The sequence below is a fragment of the Cutaneotrichosporon cavernicola genome (assembly GCF_030864355.1).
Source record: "Cutaneotrichosporon cavernicola HIS019 DNA, chromosome: 5".
Taxonomy (NCBI): Eukaryota; Fungi; Basidiomycota; class Tremellomycetes; order Trichosporonales; family Trichosporonaceae; genus Cutaneotrichosporon; species Cutaneotrichosporon cavernicola.
In genome coordinates this window covers 1,965,780-1,984,541 of record NC_083397.1, presented here as the reverse complement: position 1 = coordinate 1,984,541, position 18,762 = coordinate 1,965,780, and the positions used below count along the sequence as shown (strand labels likewise).

The window sequence follows — 18,762 nt, the reverse complement described above, 5'->3', positions numbered from 1 at the left end:
CTCTAGGATTATCACCCATGAGCGATAGAAGTGTGCCGCCAGCACCGCACCGCCGATGATGAACTACGTTCAGCTGATGACAACCCCATTCTTACCCGCTGGACCCGACGAATGAGTTTGGCGGCCACGTTATCATGTCCGCTGGGCGTGAGGTTGGCATGGGACACAGCATGAAAGTCTGTCCGGAGCCTTTCCGCGACTATCAAGACGCATCGCGCTTGCGAAACCGGAAGAAAGCCACGCCTGTCCTCAGCTTCTGGGAGGAGGTAGCAGAGGCTAGCCCTGATATGCTCATCAAAGTTCCGCGTGTAGTGGACGAGAGCCGCTCGGTTCCACCTATAGGTTGCCGCGCTCGCAGAGGCGTTGCTCCAGGGAGATGGGACGAGATCGGTGTAGTTCCTTTCCAAGACTCCGACGAGGTTGTACGCTGCCTGTTGTCAGATACGAGCCTGAGATAGCGTACCAGGAAATGAGCCTGAGCTAGCCAGTCTGGGCGCTGGTTGAGGCTGCAGGCCGCCTGGAGGTCCCTGAGCACCCGCTCGGCGTTCGATAGGAGGTTGGACATGAATAAGGTCAGTGGGGAGTCACATCAGTACGACTTCGTCTTTAGTCCTGTTAGAGGTGATGATCAGTTGACGACTGCACCTGTAGAACATCTGGATGTAGTGCGAGGGTTCTTGTTGATGGAAGGCGGTGGTGTTCAACATGATCTGCTTGATACAATCCAAGTTGGACGGTTATCACGTGACCATTCCAGGTGGATGTACGTAACATGTTGGACCTGACCTCCACTTGACTCGATCAGTCCGACTTTGTGTCCTCCCACTCCAGACCACAGCCATGACGCGCCGACAATCGCAGTTCCGCCCTTGCATCGACCTCCACGGAGGCGTCGTCAAGCAGATCGTCGGCGGAACGCTCGACCTTACTGCTGATGGCGAGGGAAACGCACCGCGCGAGAACTTTGTGGCTACGTGAGTGTGCTAAGTGCGCTCCCACTTTCCTCATCCCGGCAGCTGCTAGCTGTTTTCTAAGACTGACAGGCGGCAATGTCGGCTGCACAACTTAATCACAGAACTAGGACTCTCTTGGAGCATAGGAAAGCGGCACTCCAGGAAGAACCTGCCTGTGCCTTCACGCCTTCCTCCACCTTCCCTTTGGCCGCGCTAACCACAGCAAGCCTCCCTCTTACTACGCCGAACTCTACAAAAAGAACGGTCTTACTGGTGGCCACGTCATCAAGCTTGGCCCTGGTAACGACGAATCTGCCCGTGAGGCTGTTGGGACATGGAAGGGTGGCCTCCAGATCGGCGGGGGCATCACCCCGGCCAACGCGAAGGAGTGGCTGGACGCGGGTGCGGAGAAGGTGAGCTGCGTGGCAAAGAAAGAAACTCTGACATTGCAGGTGATCGTGACCTCGGCCCTCTTCCCAGGTGGCAAATTCAAGGAGGATGTGCTAAAGGAGCTGTGCGCGTCTGTTGGCAAGGAGCGCCTTGTTGTGGACATCAGGTCAGTCATCGGATCCGGTGTTGGTGCGCCGCTGGCAGACACTCAATAGCCGCCCTCATAGGCACTGTCGCACGGGCATCGCCATCGCAAGCCAGGCGAGCGACCTGGCGGCGAAGCATTAAGGGATGGCGTTCGAGCACGGCGGCTCTTCACTAACTCGCAGCTGCCGGAAACGCGAGTCCGGCTGGATTGTCGCGATGAACGGATGGAAGACTCTGACCGACATGACCGTGAACGCCGAAAGCATCAAGGTGATGGAGGCATACTGCTCGGAGCTGCTCATCCATGCCGCCGACGTCGAGGGCCTGTGCCAAGGGATCGACGAGGAGCTTGTCCAGCGTGAGTGTGGAACAAACGGGGTAGAGAGCCAACACCGTTCGTGTGTGGTTCCGCCGCACGCCCTGACTCGCCATGTATCATTGTGCTCGGACGCGACTTGATGCTGAACTGCAGGTCTTGGGGAATGGGTTTCCATTCCATGCACGTACGCAGGTGGAGCGAAGGAACTCGGCGACCTGGCTCTGGTTGACCGGTTGTCAAACGGCAAGGTGGACCTGACGTTTGGGAGTTCGCTGGACATCTTTGGAGGGAACGGTGTCAAATTCGACGACCTGGTTGCCGAGGACAAGAAGGCCAAGGAGGCGTCCAAGGCATAAGCAGCAGTGAGGAAGGGATAACAGAGCAGCACTCATCATCGTTGGACTGCATGCATCACTGCATTTCTTGGCGCGGTTTTGAACTGCAACGTGTGGGGGCGAGGAGAAGGAGAAGCCAGGAAGGATGTGCAAACGGAAGCAGGATTGATTTTTCCGCGGCGTATGACGTCGCCTTGTCAGGTCTTGTGGTTTGAAAGCCGAGAGTGATGGTATAGAGCATGGTGAGTCACGGCACACGAGTACGCCTGTAAGTCCAACCAATCGTGCGGACGGCACAGACAATCCAAAAAAAAGGGAACCGTGTCCAGCAAACTTTGGTGTGCATAAAGTGAGCGGCTCGAGTTTGCACGGTGATCAACGAGAGAGCGTTTAGTGAGCATGAGGAAAACGGATAACAGATGGCCGCGTCACCCGAAATGCGGATTAGGCGGCCAGGCGGCTGGTTTACAAAGTTGGAAAGTTGCGAGCGAGGTTGTGTGGTTAGTTTGCATGGTTTGAATGTGATGTGATTAGGACGGGGTTGATGATATCCGTTGAAGGATTGGGTGGGGTAGATTACATCGGAACTCGCCGAGCAACGCCGAAGGCGGGAGACCGCCAACTGCCGGTCAAGCCGCATTTTGATTCCGTCGACCGAAGAGCACCCACAGGCCCAAGGGTATGATCTGACCTGGGACCTGCCTGCTGCCTGGGGGCGGGGGGGGGGTGTACGGAGCAAGGAAGGAAGGAAGGTAGTACGGCAAGGTGAGACCCAGACCCAAACCCATAAGGCACACTCGTCATTAGACAGGATGACAGACTGCAAATCGACCACGGGGTCGGGCAAATCCAGTCTGACAGTCAACCCGCTCTGTCCGCTCTGACCCCTCTGACCCCACTGTAGACCACCTCACTCCCGCAACAGCCGCACTCCCCCGCACTTTACTAGACTCTCAGTCCTACACCCCCACTCACAACTCTACGCACCACTCGTTTTACATCTCCCCCTCATCATCCATTTCCCTCTCCCCTCCATCCCTCACCACTCCCTCACCATGCTCCGCACACAAGTCCGCGCCCTCTCCACAGCCTCAAAGGCTCTCCCCACCCTCAGCCGTACGGCCACCCGCGGCTTCGCGGCTGTCCGCATGTCCACTCCCCCTCAAATGTGCGTCCCCGTATTGCTTGCGCGTGACACCCAACCAAACCCCTGCCCATGCATGACACAAGCTGACAAACAGGGCGCGCGCCTTTGCGGTCCCCATGACCCGCTCCTTCCACGCCACCTCGTTCGCTTCTGGTACGTACGGCCCATGTTTTGATTGACCGTTACGGTTACTGACAGACGCAGAGGTCGTCACCATTACGGTTCCCCAGATGGTACGCATTACCGCGCAACTGAGCGCATTCCTTTGCAGGACGCATGAATGCTGACGACGCAGGCCGAGTCGATCACCGAGGGCACCTTGAAACAGTTCAACAAGCAGGTTGGCGAGTTCATCAAGGCAAATGAGGAGCTTGCGTCGATTGAGACCGACAAGGTAAGTTTACACTCGGCAGCAGATGAAGCCTATGGTGCTTGATCTGTGCGCCATTTAGCGGATAATGGACGGCTGGTTGACACCAGATCGACGTCGCAGTCAACGCTCCCCAGAGCGGTAAGGTTGTTGAGCTCCTTGTTGAGGAGGACGCGACCGTCGAGGTCGGCCAGGAGATTGCCAGGATCGAGCTTGGAGAGGAGGAGGGCGCTTCCGCTGGTTCGTCAGCGCCTGCTGCGGAGGCCCCCAAGGAGGAGGCCCCCAAGAAGGAGGAGGCAAAGGGTGCCGCTCCCACTGAGGCACCCAAGCCCGCCGCGGCGGCCGCCCCCAAGCCCGCTGCTCCCAAGCCCGCTGCTCCCAAGGAGTCGGCTCCCGTCCAGGCTGAGGCCAACGCCATCTCGCGCAAGGAGACCCGCGTGAAGATGTCGCGCATGCGCCAGACCATCGCGACCCGCCTCAAGGCGTCGCAGAACTCGGCTGCCTCGCTCACCACCTTCAACGAGATTGACATGTCGTCGATCATGGACTTCCGCAAGCTCTACAAGGACGGCGTGCTCAAGAACGAGGGCGTCAAGCTCGGCTTCATGAGCGCCTTTGCGCGTGCTTCGGTCCTCGCCCTCCGCGAGATCCCCGAGGCCAACGCCTCGATTGAGGACGACACCATCATTTACCGCGACTACGTCGACCTCTCGGTTGCTGTCGCTACCCCCAAGGGTCTCGTCACCCCCGTTGTCCGCAACGCCGAGTCGATGGGCCTCGTTGACATTGAGCGTGCCATTGCCGAGCTCGGCGTCAAGGCTCGCGACGGCAAGCTCACCATCGAGGACATGGCCGGCGGTTCGTTCACCATCTCCAACGGTGGCGTCTTTGGCTCGCTCTACGGCACTCCCATTATCAACCTCCCCCAGTGCGCTGTCCTCGGCATGCACTCGATCAAGGAGAAGCCGGTTGTCGTTGACGGCCAGATCGTGATCCGCCCCATCATGGTTGTTGCCCTCACCTACGACCACCGTCTTCTCGACGGCCGGGAAGCCGTCACCTTCCTTGTCCGTGTCAAGGAGTACCTCGAGGACCCCCGCCGCATGCTCCTCCCCTCGCCCGTGTAAACGAGAGTGTCAGTAGTGTATGGAGACAATATGCATCGATCGGCCGACGCGAGCGCCCCCGGATATGTGCCAACGGGCGTATCGGGCGCAGAGACGCGGCGCCCCAGCCTCCCTACCTTGAGCGCAAGGCAGCTGACTTGTGACTAACGCGTTCTGGTCAGCGCAGCGTATGATGTGTGAGATCAGAGATCACGAGCCACATGGTTGACCCGGGAACGATGAACGGGCGAATAGGACTGGGCGCTCAAACAATCCCCCGGCTCGGCCCCAATGGCTGGGGTGAAGTGGCACGTCGGCCCCACCAGTGCCGCCGGTACGATATATCCGTCTTTCCGCCTCGGTAGGCACACTGGCACATTTGTACAAGGCTGACCATAACGCACTACTGCATACATGAATCCGTCCAACGCTATCCTAACTCGTCCTACAGCCATGGAGGGCGGTTGGCACCGACCCACGGCCCCGCAGGCCCAACCATCTCGGGCTTGAGGTCGGCGACGCGAGACACGCCGCAGTTGCGCATCGTGTTAGTGATCTCCTCGTCGAGGACTGGAGTCAGCTTTGTCTCGCAGTCTCAAGCTGCACTCACTCTCGCACACGCGCTCGACGCCCTCCTGCCCATGTGTCGAGTTGGCGTACAGGAATGGCCTGCCGAGCCCGACAGCCTTGGCACCGAGTGCGAGGGCCTTGACGACGTCCGCGCCGGACCGCACACCGCCGTCCATCATAATGTCGACCTTGTCAAAGAGGTCGGGGCGGAGCGCACGCAGCTCGTACAGCAAGTCAATCGGTGCCGGTGCATAGTCGGCACTCCTTCCGCCGTGGTTGCTCAGAATGACGCCCTGCACGCCAGCCTCGGCGCACGCGGCGACGTCTTCGATGCTCTGTACGCCCTTCACGATGATGGGGAGGGTAGTGTTGCGGCGGATAAACTCAATGTCGCTCCACACAAGGTGCGGGTCCTGGTACCCCGAGATGGCTGAGGACACGCCGGCGCCCTGCTTGCCTGCTCCGCCGCGATCGCCTTTCCCCGCGTCGGTAGTTTCGATCGGGGCCGCAACCGCCGCCTTGCCTCGCACGTCACGGGTACGTTTGCTCTGCCATGCTACATCGACGGTGAAGATGATCGCGTTGGCGCCGAGAGCCGTCACTTTCTCGAGGAGGCGTTCGGACGCCGCGCGGTCGCGGTTGAGATAGATCTGGAACCAGACGTTCTGACCCGCCTGACGGGCAGCCATGATCTCGTCGAGCGAACACGATGCGTTGATCGAAATCTGTCATCAGAACTCGAATTCAGATTAACTCACGCCCTGTACGATGCCCGCGTTACCTGCCCCACGAGTGAGATTGACCTCGCCAAGGGGGTGGCCGAGCTTAGCCATAGCGGCGGGGGAGATGAAGACCGGCATGGCCGTCTTCTGGCCCAGCACCTCTGTCTCGAGGTTACCCTCAGTGATATCCCTCAGAATCCTGGGCCGGAAGAAGTACCGGTTGAACGCGGCGGCGTTGTTGTCGAACGTCGCCTCGCTGTCCGCCGCCGAGCGGTAGTAGTTCCAACCCGTGGCGGTGAGCACGCGCTCAGCCCATTCCTCAAAGTCGTTTAGCAGCAGCATGCTCTCTGCTGGAGGAAGCTCTGCGCGAGCCTCGGCGATCCGCTCCTCCTCCTCGGTGGGCTCATCGTCTTCCTCGGGAAGCGTGGCGGGGTCAACTGGGCCGAGGTGCTTGCTCTTCGGCAGGATTTGGAGGCTGTCAGGCGGGTGGAGTGGGACGAACACCTTTGTTGCATCACGCCCCGCAGCGTGAAGGATCACCGCTGCGCCACCAGGGTGGACCGCGATGAAGTCGGTCACATCGTACACGTTGCCGGCGATGATGACCCAGCAGTCGTCGCGCCGGTTGTGCTTCTGCACTTCCTCGTAAGAGATGAACTTGCCATTGGGCTTGGGTGCGTCCGCGTTCGCCGTCGATGTGGTCGAGTACAGCGTGAGGGCCTGGGTTAGTCATAAGAAGGAAGGTTACTCACTGTTACGCCAACCAACGCTGCTGCGCGCCAGCTATAGCGGCCCCATTGCCCATGTGAGGATGAGCTCGAGCTCGAGCCAGATGTAGAGGCCAGGCGCCGAGCAGGCTGAACAAGGCGAGCTGCCGCGCACCGTGGGGACAGAATCCGTGTTGCTGTTCGCAGAGACATGATTGTCTTGTGTGGGGGTTGATGTTGAAAGGAAGACGATAATATTGCGAACAAGGTGGACGACTGAACGTTCCGGCCCGGAGACCGGACCGGGTTCCGAAAGTTGTCATGGAGTGGCTTTCCTCCACCAAGATGGGCCACCGATGGACCACCGACGCGGTTCAGCCAATAACCCAGCCCACATAACGGCTAGTCTCCCTGTCTCTCATAACCTCTCATATACTTTCAGTCCAGCCACCATCATGCACTGGTATCAGATCAGCTAGTTGGCCGTATTGACCACACCGTTATGTTATGAAAGATGGGACCTCCACCGAGGCACGTGTACGGCCCGACGTCACTGGTTGGCGTTGGCGCCAGAATGTGGCACTCTGCTGGCCATTAGGGAGGCTGCTCCACCAACCCAATTTCCGCCCACCCCTCTTGTGGTCTCTGTTCCGCTCCATTCATAAAAAGCCATGTTCTCTATCCGCCAGGGTAGGGTCTCCGCCGACCGAGCTGATGACTAGGTCTCCGCACTGCTTCGCGTCACGGTGGTGAGTGTCCTCATCAGAGTATGGTTAACGCCAGTCCGTGCGCTCTCGACGCAGCCTGCCCGCGCCGCGCCGCGCTACGCCGGTGCCGCTGCTGCCGCTGCTGGTGTGGCTGCGTTCGCGCTTTACCAGGCTAACACTGCCGTCAAAATGGAGGGCAAGCCCACCATCGCCGGCGAGCACAAGACCGTCTCAGAGCGCTCGTTCATCATGATCAAGCCTGACGGCGTTTCGCGCCAGCTTGTTGGCAAGATCATTGACAAGTTCGAGAGTGAGTCGAGGTCTGGAGGGCGACGTGGGAGTGGAGAAGGGGGGGAGGGACCAGCGCACGAGGCGTAGGCAGCAGCGTGTGTGAGGAGGTTGCGCTGCCACGTGATCCAGAGATTCAGCGCTTTATGCTCGCGGCCAAGGTGTCCAGCCCAGATTTCCCTGTCTTCCACCATAGCTGCCCAAAACCCGTCCACTAACTCCAGGCCGTGGCTACAAGCTCGTCGCGCTCAAGACCGTCACTCCCTCCAAGGAGCTCGCGCAGGAGCACTACGCCGACCTCTCGTCGCGCCCCTTCTTCCCGGGACTTGTGGCGTACATCACCTCGGGTGTCCCCGTCGTCGCCATGGTCTGGGAGGGCAAGGACGTGATCAAGCAGGGCGTGAGTCTCCCCACCCTGACTTAGCTGATCCAATTCAGCGCCGCATTGTAGGCGCCACCAACCCGCTTGACGCCGACCCCGGATCGGTCCGCGGCCAGTACGCCGTCAGCGTCGGCCGTAACCTCATCCACGCGTCCGACTCGTTCGACTCGGCCACCAAGGAGATCGGCCTCTGGTTCAAGGAGAACGAGCTCTCCCAGTACGAGCCCGCCGCTTGGGGCTGGATCATGGCCGACAACTAGGCTTGAACGGGATCCAAAATGCATACCCGTGCAGAAGAAGTGCGGGGTATGCGAGGTGCTGACTGATGCTGCTTGTTGCGGCTACACAGGTGGATCGCTGACGCTGTTGTGCAAACCCCTTCTCGTACGCCTTCTCGTTTGTCAGGCAAGCCGCAGTCGGTCCTAGGCGTACCTAACGGAGTGAGGAGATGGCGGACTTCATGAGCGAGGGCGTGTTGATGATACTTGCTGATGACGCGGCTGGCTCAACCGTCTGCACTGGGACGTCATGGATGACACTGTTGGCCCAGTGCCGCCAGCGTACTCGGCCAAGTGCGCGACCCACTACAGCTACTCGCGCGCACTGTCGAACGCCTGTCTCGTCCTGCACCTAGCGGCGAGCGTGACCAACGACCCTCACTCTAACGCCAACATATGCATCCCTTCTCATCTGAGTCAGGCGGAGCAAGCAACAGGCTTTGGGGATGTTGTGTAGTGTATTGAGAGGAGGTTTGTCCTCCCTAGCGACAATTGAGAGGAAGACAGGGGGGTATGAGCATGTTGAGCGAGGAGGTCCAGATAGCCCAACAGAAGGCTGCGCACTTCCCACATCGGGCTGGGAGCCAGAGTATCATACGCGTCGCGACCTGTCGGACGGGCGCAGGGCCCTCCGTCTCATCCGCCTCATCCGTCACTGACACACGGCAACGTTACCAAGCACCCCGCAGCCATTGAGGTAACCTGAATGTATCAGCTCGCTGGCTAGCTGACCCCCATAGATAACGCCTATAGAACCTTCCGATTGCCAGGATCGATGGAAAGGCGATGTGCTCGACGAGGGCGGGCATGTGAGGGTCTCGGCTAGATTCTCCAGACGATGATCATGCTGCTGGCGACCCATTCACAATTGAGCAGTTATTGGAGATGGTTGTATCGACTTCAACGTTGGTAGAGGACCCTGGCAAATAGGATATAAACCGTCGTTTGAGAGGCTCTTTGATCCGTCAGCTCAAGTCCTCGACTACTCAGAGACTCCCAAGAATTCCAACACCTCCAACACCTCCAACACCTCCAACACCTCCAACACCTCCAACACTCCAACAACTACCACAACTCCAACAGATCCAACAGATCCAGCAGCTTCAATTCGAACAACTCAACAATGAAATTCGCCCTCGCCCTCGCAACCCTCACCGTTGTCGCCGCCAACCCGGTACACCAGCAGTGTAGCAACCGCCTCCAGTACAACGAAGACGGCAACTGGAGCTGCAGGTAGGGGGGCGGCGCCTACCAATGCTGCCCGCGCGGCTATGAGTCCGAACCGCGATGCAGCCAATCGTGAACGACGACATCGGTACCCAGGTCAAGCAAGCCGTGGGTGAGCCATACAATTGTGTCTGGAGGGAGTGCGTGACCAACGGGATTTGCTACACTTCTTAGGAAAGAGGGGACAGAGATGGACTTAGAAGCCAGTCAACACAGAAGGACCGGAAGCCAGCCAGGTACACGGAGGAGTGAACTAACTGTCCCACTGACCAAAACGCATCCACATAGCGCCGGGGGCCAAAATGTTCCCCGCCAGGGAGTTGAACCCTGCTCTTTCGCGATCATGCCGCACTCACGTTGTCGTGCGCCAGCAGCTCTCTACTGAGAGGCGAATATACTAACCGATATACTAACGAGGAGACCTGTTATGCATTGTCTCTTTTTCTCCTGTACCTGTCAGGTTCTCAAAGCCATTTTGAGCTGTAAATCTAGTTCCTGCGCACTGTGGAAGACAGTTGATGACTTGTGGCGTTGCCACAGATCGTCAGGTAAACATCGTGCAATTCAGATGATCCCGCAGATCATGTGATATGACCACGTGTCAATGGCATTTGCGCGGACTTTGGAGCATCTCCACGTAGACGGCCCGACTGTCGTGCTGCAATGCGTAATAGATTTCGCGTGGGCCAAGCCGGAGCGATGAGTTGCGGTGATGTGCGTTGTGTGGTGGGCGGATATGACCGAATGCCGGGGAAGTGGGCGATAGTTGTGCGTTCCCAGGGCATCCTAGGACCTGGACAATGAAGCATCTGCGGTTGGTTCATTGTGGCTGATCGCGGTCATACGTAATATTCCGGTAAGAGGTGCCGGGGTCAAGGGCAGAGAGTGGGAAAGAACGCGGGGACATAGCCGGGGTTGTAGTATAGCTTTGATTTGGTTGGTTGAGATTTGAGCGTGCTTCCCCGCATTTGTAGATACTTGTCCTTGTCAGGTTATACAGCGCGGGGAAAGGCTTGTGCAGGCGGAATGCCGCCAATCGACTCCCAAAGCCGCCCAGCTGGGCCAAACAGGTCAACCAGGTCAACCAGGTTAACCAGAGGCAAGAGGATGGCCCGACAGCGAGAACGAGGTCACTGCATCATCAAACCAACTTTACCCTGAATAATCACCGGCACTGATCACTCTAGGTTCCCGGCTGGACCGCGTTGACTTCTCACGTACCAGTTGTAAACCTAGCTTTCAAGAGCACAACGTCCAACGCATCAACGTATAAGCGGGCACCGAATACCGTGTCACTTTCCGTCTTGGTACAAAACCATCTCTTACTTTCTCAATCTACCTTCCTCCTCATCACTCTCATTGTCGTCGCCATCTCTTTCAAAGCGACATCCATTTACACTTAGGTACGCCTCTTCATTCAAAGTCACACAGGCAATCACGCTGACGCGCCTCCTTGTTCCCGGTTCCCATCACATCGCTGCGCCCACCACCATCTTCTTCCACTTTCCATATGTAGACTCAAACTCGTCCAGTTAATATAGCATCAATGTCCGGCAACAAGGTCATTGTCGTCGGTGGTGGTCTCTCCGGCCTCTCGGCCGCCCACACTGTCCTCGAGCGTGGTGGCAACGTCGTGAGTACAGTGCCCGCCCAGCCATCAACGCTGCGCGTGCCTTTGTCATCATTGAGCCAATTTACTGACCAACCACAGGTCCTCCTCGACAAGAACAGCTTCATGGGCGTGCGTAGTTTGAACGATGCACTCGCGAAGATTGCATCTTGAGAGAACACATTCTGATCTTCGCAGGGCAACTCGACCAAGGCTACCTCTGGTATCAACGGTGCCGGCACCCAGGTGAGTATTCCTTGCACTGCGCTGCGGGTCAATGGCAGTTCGCTGACACTTCACAGGCTCAGCAGGTTAGTCTCCCCGCCGATGCGATGGCACGTATATGCTAACAGCCGTGTAGGAGCTCAACATCCCCGACAACGCCGCCAAGTTGTGAGTTTTCTCCGGCCCGGATATATTGTGATCGACACTAACCTTGCCAGCTTTGCCGACACCAAGAAGTCGGCTCGCGACCTTGCCCGCGACGACCTCATCCACGTCCTCACCTACCGCTCCGGCGACGCCGTCAACTGGCTCGTTGAGCGCTTCGGCCTTGACCTCTCCAAGGTCTCGCGTCTCGGTGGCCACTCTGAGCCCCGTACCCACCGTGGTGGCGCCCAGTTCCCCGGTATGACGATCACCTACGCCCTCATGGAGAAGCTCGAGGACATTGCCGCCGCCCACCCCGACCGTGCCGTCATCCACAAGAAGACCAAGGTCACTGGCCTTATCAAGGAGGGCGACCAGGTTGTCGGTGTTGAGTATGAGAAGGGCGGCCAGAAGGGCAAGGAGTACGGTGTTGTCATTCTTGCGACCGGCGGTTACGCTGCCGACTTCACAGAGGACTCGCTCCTCAAGAAGTACCGCCCCGAGTACTACGACCTCCCCACCACCAACGGTGACCACTGCACTGGTGACGGCCACAAGATGGCCATGGCCGCCGGCGCCAAGGGCATCGACCTCGAGAAGGTCCAGGTTCACCCCACTGGTCTCGTTGACCCCAACGACCCCCAGGCCAAGGTCAAGTTCCTTGCTGCTGAGGCTCTCCGTGGTGTCGGCGGTCTTCTTCTCGACAACGAGGGCAACCGCTTCGTCGATGAGCTCCAGCACCGTGACTTTGTCACCAACACCATGTGGAAGCACAACAAGTTCCCCATCCGCCTCGTCCTTAACGGCAAGGCGTCGAAGGAGATTGAGTGGCACATCAAGCACTACTCTGGCCGTGGCCTCATGAAGCACTACAAGAACGGTGAGGAGCTCGCTAAGGCCATCGGCTGCAGCCCCGCCGCCCTCAAGAAGACGTTCGACGAGCACAACCACTACGAGAAGAACCCCGGCACTGACCCCTTCAACAAGAAGTTCTTCGCCAACGGCCCCTGGTCCATGGATGACTCGTTCAACGTCGCCCTCATGACCCCCGTCCTCCACTACACCATGGGTGGTCTTGAGATCGGCACCGACTCTGCCGTCCACGACTCGAACTCGGTCGGCATCCCAGGCCTCTACGCCTGCGGTGAGCTTGCTGGTGGTGTTCACGGTGCCAACCGTCTCGGAGGCTCGTCGCTCCTCGGGTGTGTTGTCTTCGGCCGTGTCGCCGGTGGCTCCGCCTCGGCGTACCTCCTCTCGGAGCTCTCCAACGAGACCGCTGCCAACCGTCTCGGCACTGTCGGTGGTCACCTCTTCGAGACCAAGGTCACCGCCGACCCTGCCACCAAGTCGGTCACCCTCAACTTCTCGTTCGGCGGTGCCGGCGGCGCCCCCGCTGTCCAGGCTGCCCCTGTCGCTGCCCCTGTCGCCGCTGCTGCGCCCGCGACTGCGCCCGCCCCTGCTGCTGCGCCCGTGAAGAAGAGCGGCGAGTACACCGCCGAGGAGGTCGCCAAGCACAACAAGCCTGACGACTGCTGGGTCATCATTGGCGACGAGGTCCTCGACGTCACCGAGTTCCTGAACGAGCACCCCGGAGGCGCCAAGGCCATCCTCCTGTATGCCGGCCGTGATGCGACTGAGGAGTTCGAGATGGTGCACCCCGACGGCGTCATTGCCAAGTACGCCCCCGAGGCAGTCATTGGCAAGCTCAAGAAGTAAGGAGTAGACAGCCCCAGCGTAGTGCACCACAGGGTTCTCGGCAGCGTTGTAGCAACCACGATGAAGATGTGTATATCGGATTGCTGTAGGGGCTGTAGTGCGCGCAGCTCTATGGGTTGGTGTCAGCTAACACAAGCTAATCCTCATGGATCGACATGTCTGATCGACGTGAAACATCCGGTAATGAAGACTGATCGTTATCCCATCAGAATCCTACACTGACACAGACGTCCTACTACCATTGTCTGAGCGGTTCGACCGGCCATGAGCGTACGACGGTACGACGACGACGACACACGAAACTGCACGCATCAGCCAGCGGAGATGAGACAGCCGTTCGCACCATGTGCGGCAACCTACCATCCGCTTGCCGAGGCATCCCCGGCCATTTCGCGGAGATCTGCGAATGCCAGATTGCGTGCCAGATCTGCTTCTCGCTTGCCACCGTATGTCCTCCCGAGTTCCGGGCATGCATGGTACGGGGTGTTTGGTAGAGGCTACAGTGGGAGCAGGGTGGTAGGAGAGCGCCTGGCTCAGAGTTTGACCATGAGGTTGTGGCACCAAACTTTCGGGCGGAACTCCAGCCACTCTCTGCCCCAAGCGACCTGCAACCCGAACGCCATACATGCAATGTCGTACTGGGCTGGCAATGAACCGGGATTGGCATGTACGCAAACGCCAGGTATCTCCCATAGTGAACAGGTCAGTAGAGGCAGGGACTGGTTGAGCGACATCGATATCATCACTACTTTTCGATAGCGCTCGTGTCCTCCTCGATCCGCACGGCATCCCCCTGACTGATACGCTCATAGGCGAACGAAAGGCAAATCTCCCTATACCCCCACATGAGGGCGAGCGCGCCACCAGGCCCAATCACCAAAGTCAGCAACCCAAACAGCAAGAACCGGCCGCGGATATCAGGTCCGCTCCCCCCGTCGGCAGTCAACACGTAGCTGGCGTTGGCGCCGGCGATGACAACCAGGTCGGCAAGGAGGAGCACGTGCATTGCATACCCCAAGGACTTGGGGTCTGGCTGGGACCGGAGGAGGAATGCGTCGAGAGGGGAGGAGAAGAGGAACTGTATGTGGGCAACGACGGATGGGATGACGCCGATCACAGTGAGAGCGACGATGGCGAACGCACGCGATCCGTCGGTGCGTGTCCATGGGAAGAGGGATGAGATGACGGGTGGAGAAACTGCGGCGAGGAGCAGCACGAAGAGGGGGAAGATTTGCCAGATTGCCGTGGACGTGTATCCCCACCCTCCGATTAGTGGGAGGGATGGCACGATATATCCCAAAACAGCGATTAGGACGGCCCAAACTTTCGGGGCAGGGGGAAGAGCGTATCTCAACAACGCCTTGCCTGGCTTTGGTTCCTTCATTGCCAGATTATGGGCGACCCGACCCCCCGCTGTGGTAGAGAGGGAGGCAGCGAGGAAGAATGCCGCGTAGCATGCTCCACCCAACACCTGGGCGATGAGCATGAAGATACTCGCTTGGCGGGCGAATGTCCCCACTCCAGTGAGCGAGTGTACGGGACGCAGGGACTCGTATACCATCACGGTCGTCGCTGGGACTAGGAGAGCGCCGAGGATGTGTGCTAAGACCTGGCCGGGGCCTTGGACGGACCGAAAGGCCGAGGCGAGGGCGCACGCGGCCTGGTCGAGGGCGGGAGGAAGGGGGAGATGGCGCGCGAAGGGCTGAGTGAAGCATGCTTCGGTGCTTAGCAGTTCGGTTGCGTCGGTGAAGCCGGGAAGGCGAGTGGCTTGTGTCAGCGAGTTCTTGATGGAAGGAGGTCGCGCCCAAGATGGGCCAAAGATATGATGTAGGATGGACGGAGGACACATCATACTCACCATAGCCATGGATGACGGCGGCGCTGGCGACTGCGAGGCCGCCGTAGAATAGCGCCGAGGACGAGGGCATGGTTTGCGATATCTTGATGATGAGATGGAGAAAGTGAGCGAGGTGGAAGTGGAGGTAGTGACGTTCAGGCACGGTGGCACGATTCCAGCCATTTAGGTGTTATCTGTGATCATCTCGCAATATCCCGTCTCAAACATCAGCAGGTCAGCCATCACGTGAAAGCACGTAGTTTCCATGTTGCCTACAACTTGTGATGATGGTGGTAGGACTGATCACGAACAGGTTTGCATGCTGATCGGGCGCGATGGACAGGCACATCTCCGCCGATGACGCCGGAGATGATTTGCGGGTACCATGGTAGGGCAATCCGGCGAGGCGTTCTGGCCAGCTGGCCAGCTGCCCGCACCGAATGTAGTTTACAAACAAGCAATACGCTGGAGAAACGCCTGCGGCTGTACGCGCGCAAGCGATAGAGCCGCACCAACCCGCACCGAACCCATTGCCAAGGCGAACCAAACCCCAAGCGAACAGCATGACAATGTATGACTTCATCACGATTACCTTCCGTACAATCATAACGGGGCGTGTCCGAAGCGACGAAGCTATTACTTGGCCATAAACTTGGAGGCGAGGTTCATGATCTGGCCGACGTTGGCGCCGTATCCTCCTCCGCTGCCGTGGTCGCCGCCGAGCGCCTGTAGGTCAACTTCCGCTCTTGTTGTTCATCACTTACACCCTGCACCTGGTTCTGGATGAGTAGCTTCATGATGGTCTGGCCGGCGCTGGTCATCACATCCTTCACCGTTAGCATCCATACCTTTGGTTGTGGAAGCGTCGAGGAGCCTTTGAGGAGGCAGCGGAGATTGTTGGGTGGCAGATGTGGAGAAAGTGGAGGTGGAGAGAGGTGGGGACAATGTGGGCAAGTCAACCGGCAAGCCACGCCTCGCCACCGTAGCCGGACCCGTGCAAAGGGAGGTACGACCAGCCACAGAGCGGACCCGTTCCGCATGCTCCGCAGTAGTCGGCTTAGGCGCAGAGAGGCTGTGGCAGAAGGAGCCAGGGAACAAAGCCAGTAGGAGGACCTGAGGGAAGGTGCGAGGAAAGGCGCGACTGGGGCATATCACTCACCGCCTCAGACCCGTTGTCGGCCGTGCCGCCCGACTTCTGGAAGAGCTGGGGTCAGTCCATTGTTATTGCCGTGCCGCGCAGCGCCCACCTTGACGGCCTCGGACATGGCCATGCCGAGAAGCTTGGAGATGAGGCTCTGGTTGCCTGGGCCCTCCTGAGCCACACGCGTGCCACCACCAGCGAACGCCTTGAACGCCTCAATGGCAGCCGCAGCACCCATACTCTCCGTGCTGAGCTGGCCCGCCTTGTCGTAGTTGGCATGGCCATCAGGGTAAGCTGCGGCGTGGGCCGACGTGGCGGCGCTCTCGTTGATTTCGGCGTCGGGCCTCTGAACGGTCTGGATAGCTCCGAGGACGTTGGTCATCGGCTTGTGGAGGTCCTGCGGGTTGCCGTTCTGCATGTTGGCACCGGCGAGCAGCGACTTGATGTCGACTGCTATCAGTATCCTGGCTGTGGGGTCACTCACAGCCACCGCCGCTCTGGCCCATGAACTGGGAGGCCAAGCCCATGAGGCCGCCAGCGAGGTCGCCGCCCTGCTGACCACTGCGTTCGGGGTTCTGGCCCTGCTGAGGCTCTGACGTCAGTAGTCGCTATGGGGGAGGACGGACGATTGTAGTTGAGAATGTTGTCCATGTTGGATTGGCAAGGTGCAAGAGGTCTGTATGTAAAGAGATCAAGTTGAGATTGAGACTTGATATGTAAGTGATGGGAAGATGTCAACAACGCGGGTTAGAACCATGGTGGCAGTCATCCGCCGTCGAGCCGTCGATCAGACCAAGGGAAATGGGCCATGTCGTGGACCGTGGGTAATAACTACGGTACTGCGGTAGACCATTGATGGGCCAGAACCAACGGGAACGGGCCCCAATGTGGGTGGAGGGAGCCTTTGCAGACAAGCCTCAATGGGCAAGCACATCTCGCGTGGCCAACATGGCCAGGCCCGCTTCCCTCGGCTAATAGCAGTTGCTGCGCACTGCGGACAAGTTGTTACGGGCGCACGGTTACACTACACAGTGCACAAGTCCCTTACCCCAGTGACAAAAGAGTCAATGACAAGCTTTTGCCGCTTCAATCCGCATCGCGCACCAACCCGTGCATTATTCCCGCCAGTATCCCCGTCATTCCGATTGCCTCACGTCCTCTCGCGTACGTCGCGTCTAGGTCATGTCATGTGATGCAAAATGAGCTCGTGAGCTCATGCTCATGGTCATGCAAACTGAACAGACTGTGGGGTCATGCTGTCATCGAGTCCAGTGTGTCCCGTGTAGGGATGGGCGAGGGGTATGTTGGGTATTTGAGTTGGAGTCGTAGGTGATTTCATGTGCGAGCCGTTCCCACTCCACCGCAACGGCTGAGTCTGAAATCATCCCGCGCCAAATGCAACTTTATGTCTACACTACTAGTGGACTATTGAAACAACTCACACATGATCACACACACACCGCATACTGTAGGCTTCATGAGGAAAGTGGGGGCTAGAGGCCTGAGTGCATGAGGTGTGTAGCCTTGGCGTGGCCGTGTTGGCCGGTGGATGGTGGCTACCGAGGGTGAGGTGTAGGGTATGAATGGGGCGAAGCCATGAGACATGAGTCATTGACCATTTGGGTAGCAGGTTGGCGAAGGGCGGGGTAGGGCGGGGTAGGGTGCAGTAGGGTGGAGCAGGGTGCAGTAGGGTGGAATGAGTGGCGGGTATTGTGGCTTGGATCGCTTCAACTTTCGCACCTCCACCGTACAGACAAGATCAATCAAGATCAGGCCAGAGATCACAAACAGATCTTCTCACATCACGTGATAATACCACGTGGAATCACCGTACGGTGAGGAAATGGACGCGACTGCTGTTTAGCCCCCCTTTGAATGCCCATTAGCTAGTCAGGCACCACAGTCGCCTAAGCTAAAGGCTCCAGGGCAATGGGTTGCACTAGCTGAAGGAGCTGCAGGGAAGGCTGGTTGAATAGGTCATACCTTTCATCCTGCATCTAACTCGTCCTCGAGCTCCGTGTTCATTACATCCAACCAACCAACCCAACGCTCCCATCCCTCACTCCTATCTCTCATCTCTCCTCTTACCTCCCCCTCCTCCTCTCCCCCTTTCCTCGCTCTTCTGGTCAACGTAGACTCTCGACATCACTCTTCTCATCATCTGCTTCGACTCACACCCCTCTCGAGGAATCGACGGTGAAGGTTAGTGCTCAAGGTGCAAAGGTGAACGCCTCTCTTCTCCTCCTCCCTAGGGACACCTAAACAGCACTCGCACACTCTTCCTCTTCCTTCATCCTCTCCTTCCCTCAAGCGACTACCTCACAAAACTCCATCCCCTACGGCTTCGTCACCTCGATAACGCGACCGATCAAGTCACCGCCACTCATACCTCCCTCGTCGTTGGACGACCAGCGACCTCGAAGTCGCAAACATTGACCATTC

At 58.5% G+C, this 18,762-nt stretch overlaps 7 protein-coding genes across 7 annotated transcripts; 4 read left to right on the top strand and 3 right to left on the bottom strand.

Moving 5' to 3' along the window:
* Positions 1 to 840: 840 nt before the first annotated feature.
* On the top strand, positions 841 to 2,165 carry HIS6 (uncharacterized protein; the record flags this gene model as incomplete). The annotated part of the gene is made up of 5 exons (XM_060601987.1): positions 841 to 974; positions 1,177 to 1,366; positions 1,406 to 1,509; positions 1,673 to 1,848; positions 1,963 to 2,165. The coding sequence occupies 5 exons, from the start codon at positions 841 to 843 to the stop codon at positions 2,163 to 2,165; spliced, it is 807 nt and encodes a 268-aa protein (XP_060458427.1).
* A 1,034-nt stretch (positions 2,166 to 3,199) lies between these two features.
* Positions 3,200 to 4,788, top strand: CcaverHIS019_0507890 (uncharacterized protein; the record flags this gene model as incomplete). Its single annotated transcript, XM_060601986.1, has 5 exons — positions 3,200 to 3,312; positions 3,386 to 3,444; positions 3,496 to 3,524; positions 3,587 to 3,685; positions 3,772 to 4,788. The coding sequence occupies 5 exons, from the start codon at positions 3,200 to 3,202 to the stop codon at positions 4,786 to 4,788; spliced, it is 1,317 nt and encodes a 438-aa protein (XP_060458426.1).
* Positions 4,789 to 5,212: 424 nt separating this feature from the next.
* Positions 5,213 to 6,979, bottom strand: CcaverHIS019_0507880 (uncharacterized protein; the record flags this gene model as incomplete). Its single annotated transcript, XM_060601985.1, has 4 exons — positions 5,213 to 5,337; positions 5,378 to 6,062; positions 6,096 to 6,779; positions 6,812 to 6,979. 4 exons carry the CDS (start codon positions 6,977 to 6,979, stop codon positions 5,213 to 5,215), a joined length of 1,662 nt encoding a protein of 553 aa, XP_060458425.1.
* Positions 6,980 to 7,437: 458 nt separating this feature from the next.
* ndk1 (uncharacterized protein) lies at positions 7,438 to 8,403 on the top strand (the record flags this gene model as incomplete). Its single annotated transcript, XM_060601984.1, has 5 exons — positions 7,438 to 7,456; positions 7,489 to 7,515; positions 7,550 to 7,783; positions 7,986 to 8,161; positions 8,200 to 8,403. The coding sequence occupies 5 exons, from the start codon at positions 7,438 to 7,440 to the stop codon at positions 8,401 to 8,403; spliced, it is 660 nt and encodes a 219-aa protein (XP_060458424.1).
* Positions 8,404 to 11,194: 2,791 nt separating this feature from the next.
* Positions 11,195 to 13,342, top strand: OSM2 (uncharacterized protein; the record flags this gene model as incomplete). The annotated part of the gene is made up of 6 exons (XM_060601983.1): positions 11,195 to 11,281; positions 11,360 to 11,389; positions 11,456 to 11,503; positions 11,560 to 11,568; positions 11,619 to 11,650; positions 11,701 to 13,342. 6 exons carry the CDS (start codon positions 11,195 to 11,197, stop codon positions 13,340 to 13,342), a joined length of 1,848 nt encoding a protein of 615 aa, XP_060458423.1.
* Positions 13,343 to 14,087: 745 nt separating this feature from the next.
* On the bottom strand, positions 14,088 to 15,270 carry CcaverHIS019_0507850 (uncharacterized protein; the record flags this gene model as incomplete). The annotated part of the gene is made up of 2 exons (XM_060601982.1): positions 14,088 to 15,109; positions 15,201 to 15,270. 2 exons carry the CDS (start codon positions 15,268 to 15,270, stop codon positions 14,088 to 14,090), a joined length of 1,092 nt encoding a protein of 363 aa, XP_060458422.1.
* Positions 15,271 to 15,815: 545 nt separating this feature from the next.
* Positions 15,816 to 16,971, bottom strand: beta-fg (uncharacterized protein; the record flags this gene model as incomplete). The annotated part of the gene is made up of 6 exons (XM_060601981.1): positions 15,816 to 15,905; positions 15,944 to 16,006; positions 16,339 to 16,383; positions 16,427 to 16,770; positions 16,805 to 16,912; positions 16,947 to 16,971. 6 exons carry the CDS (start codon positions 16,969 to 16,971, stop codon positions 15,816 to 15,818), a joined length of 675 nt encoding a protein of 224 aa, XP_060458421.1.
* Positions 16,972 to 18,762: the final 1,791 nt, after the last annotated feature.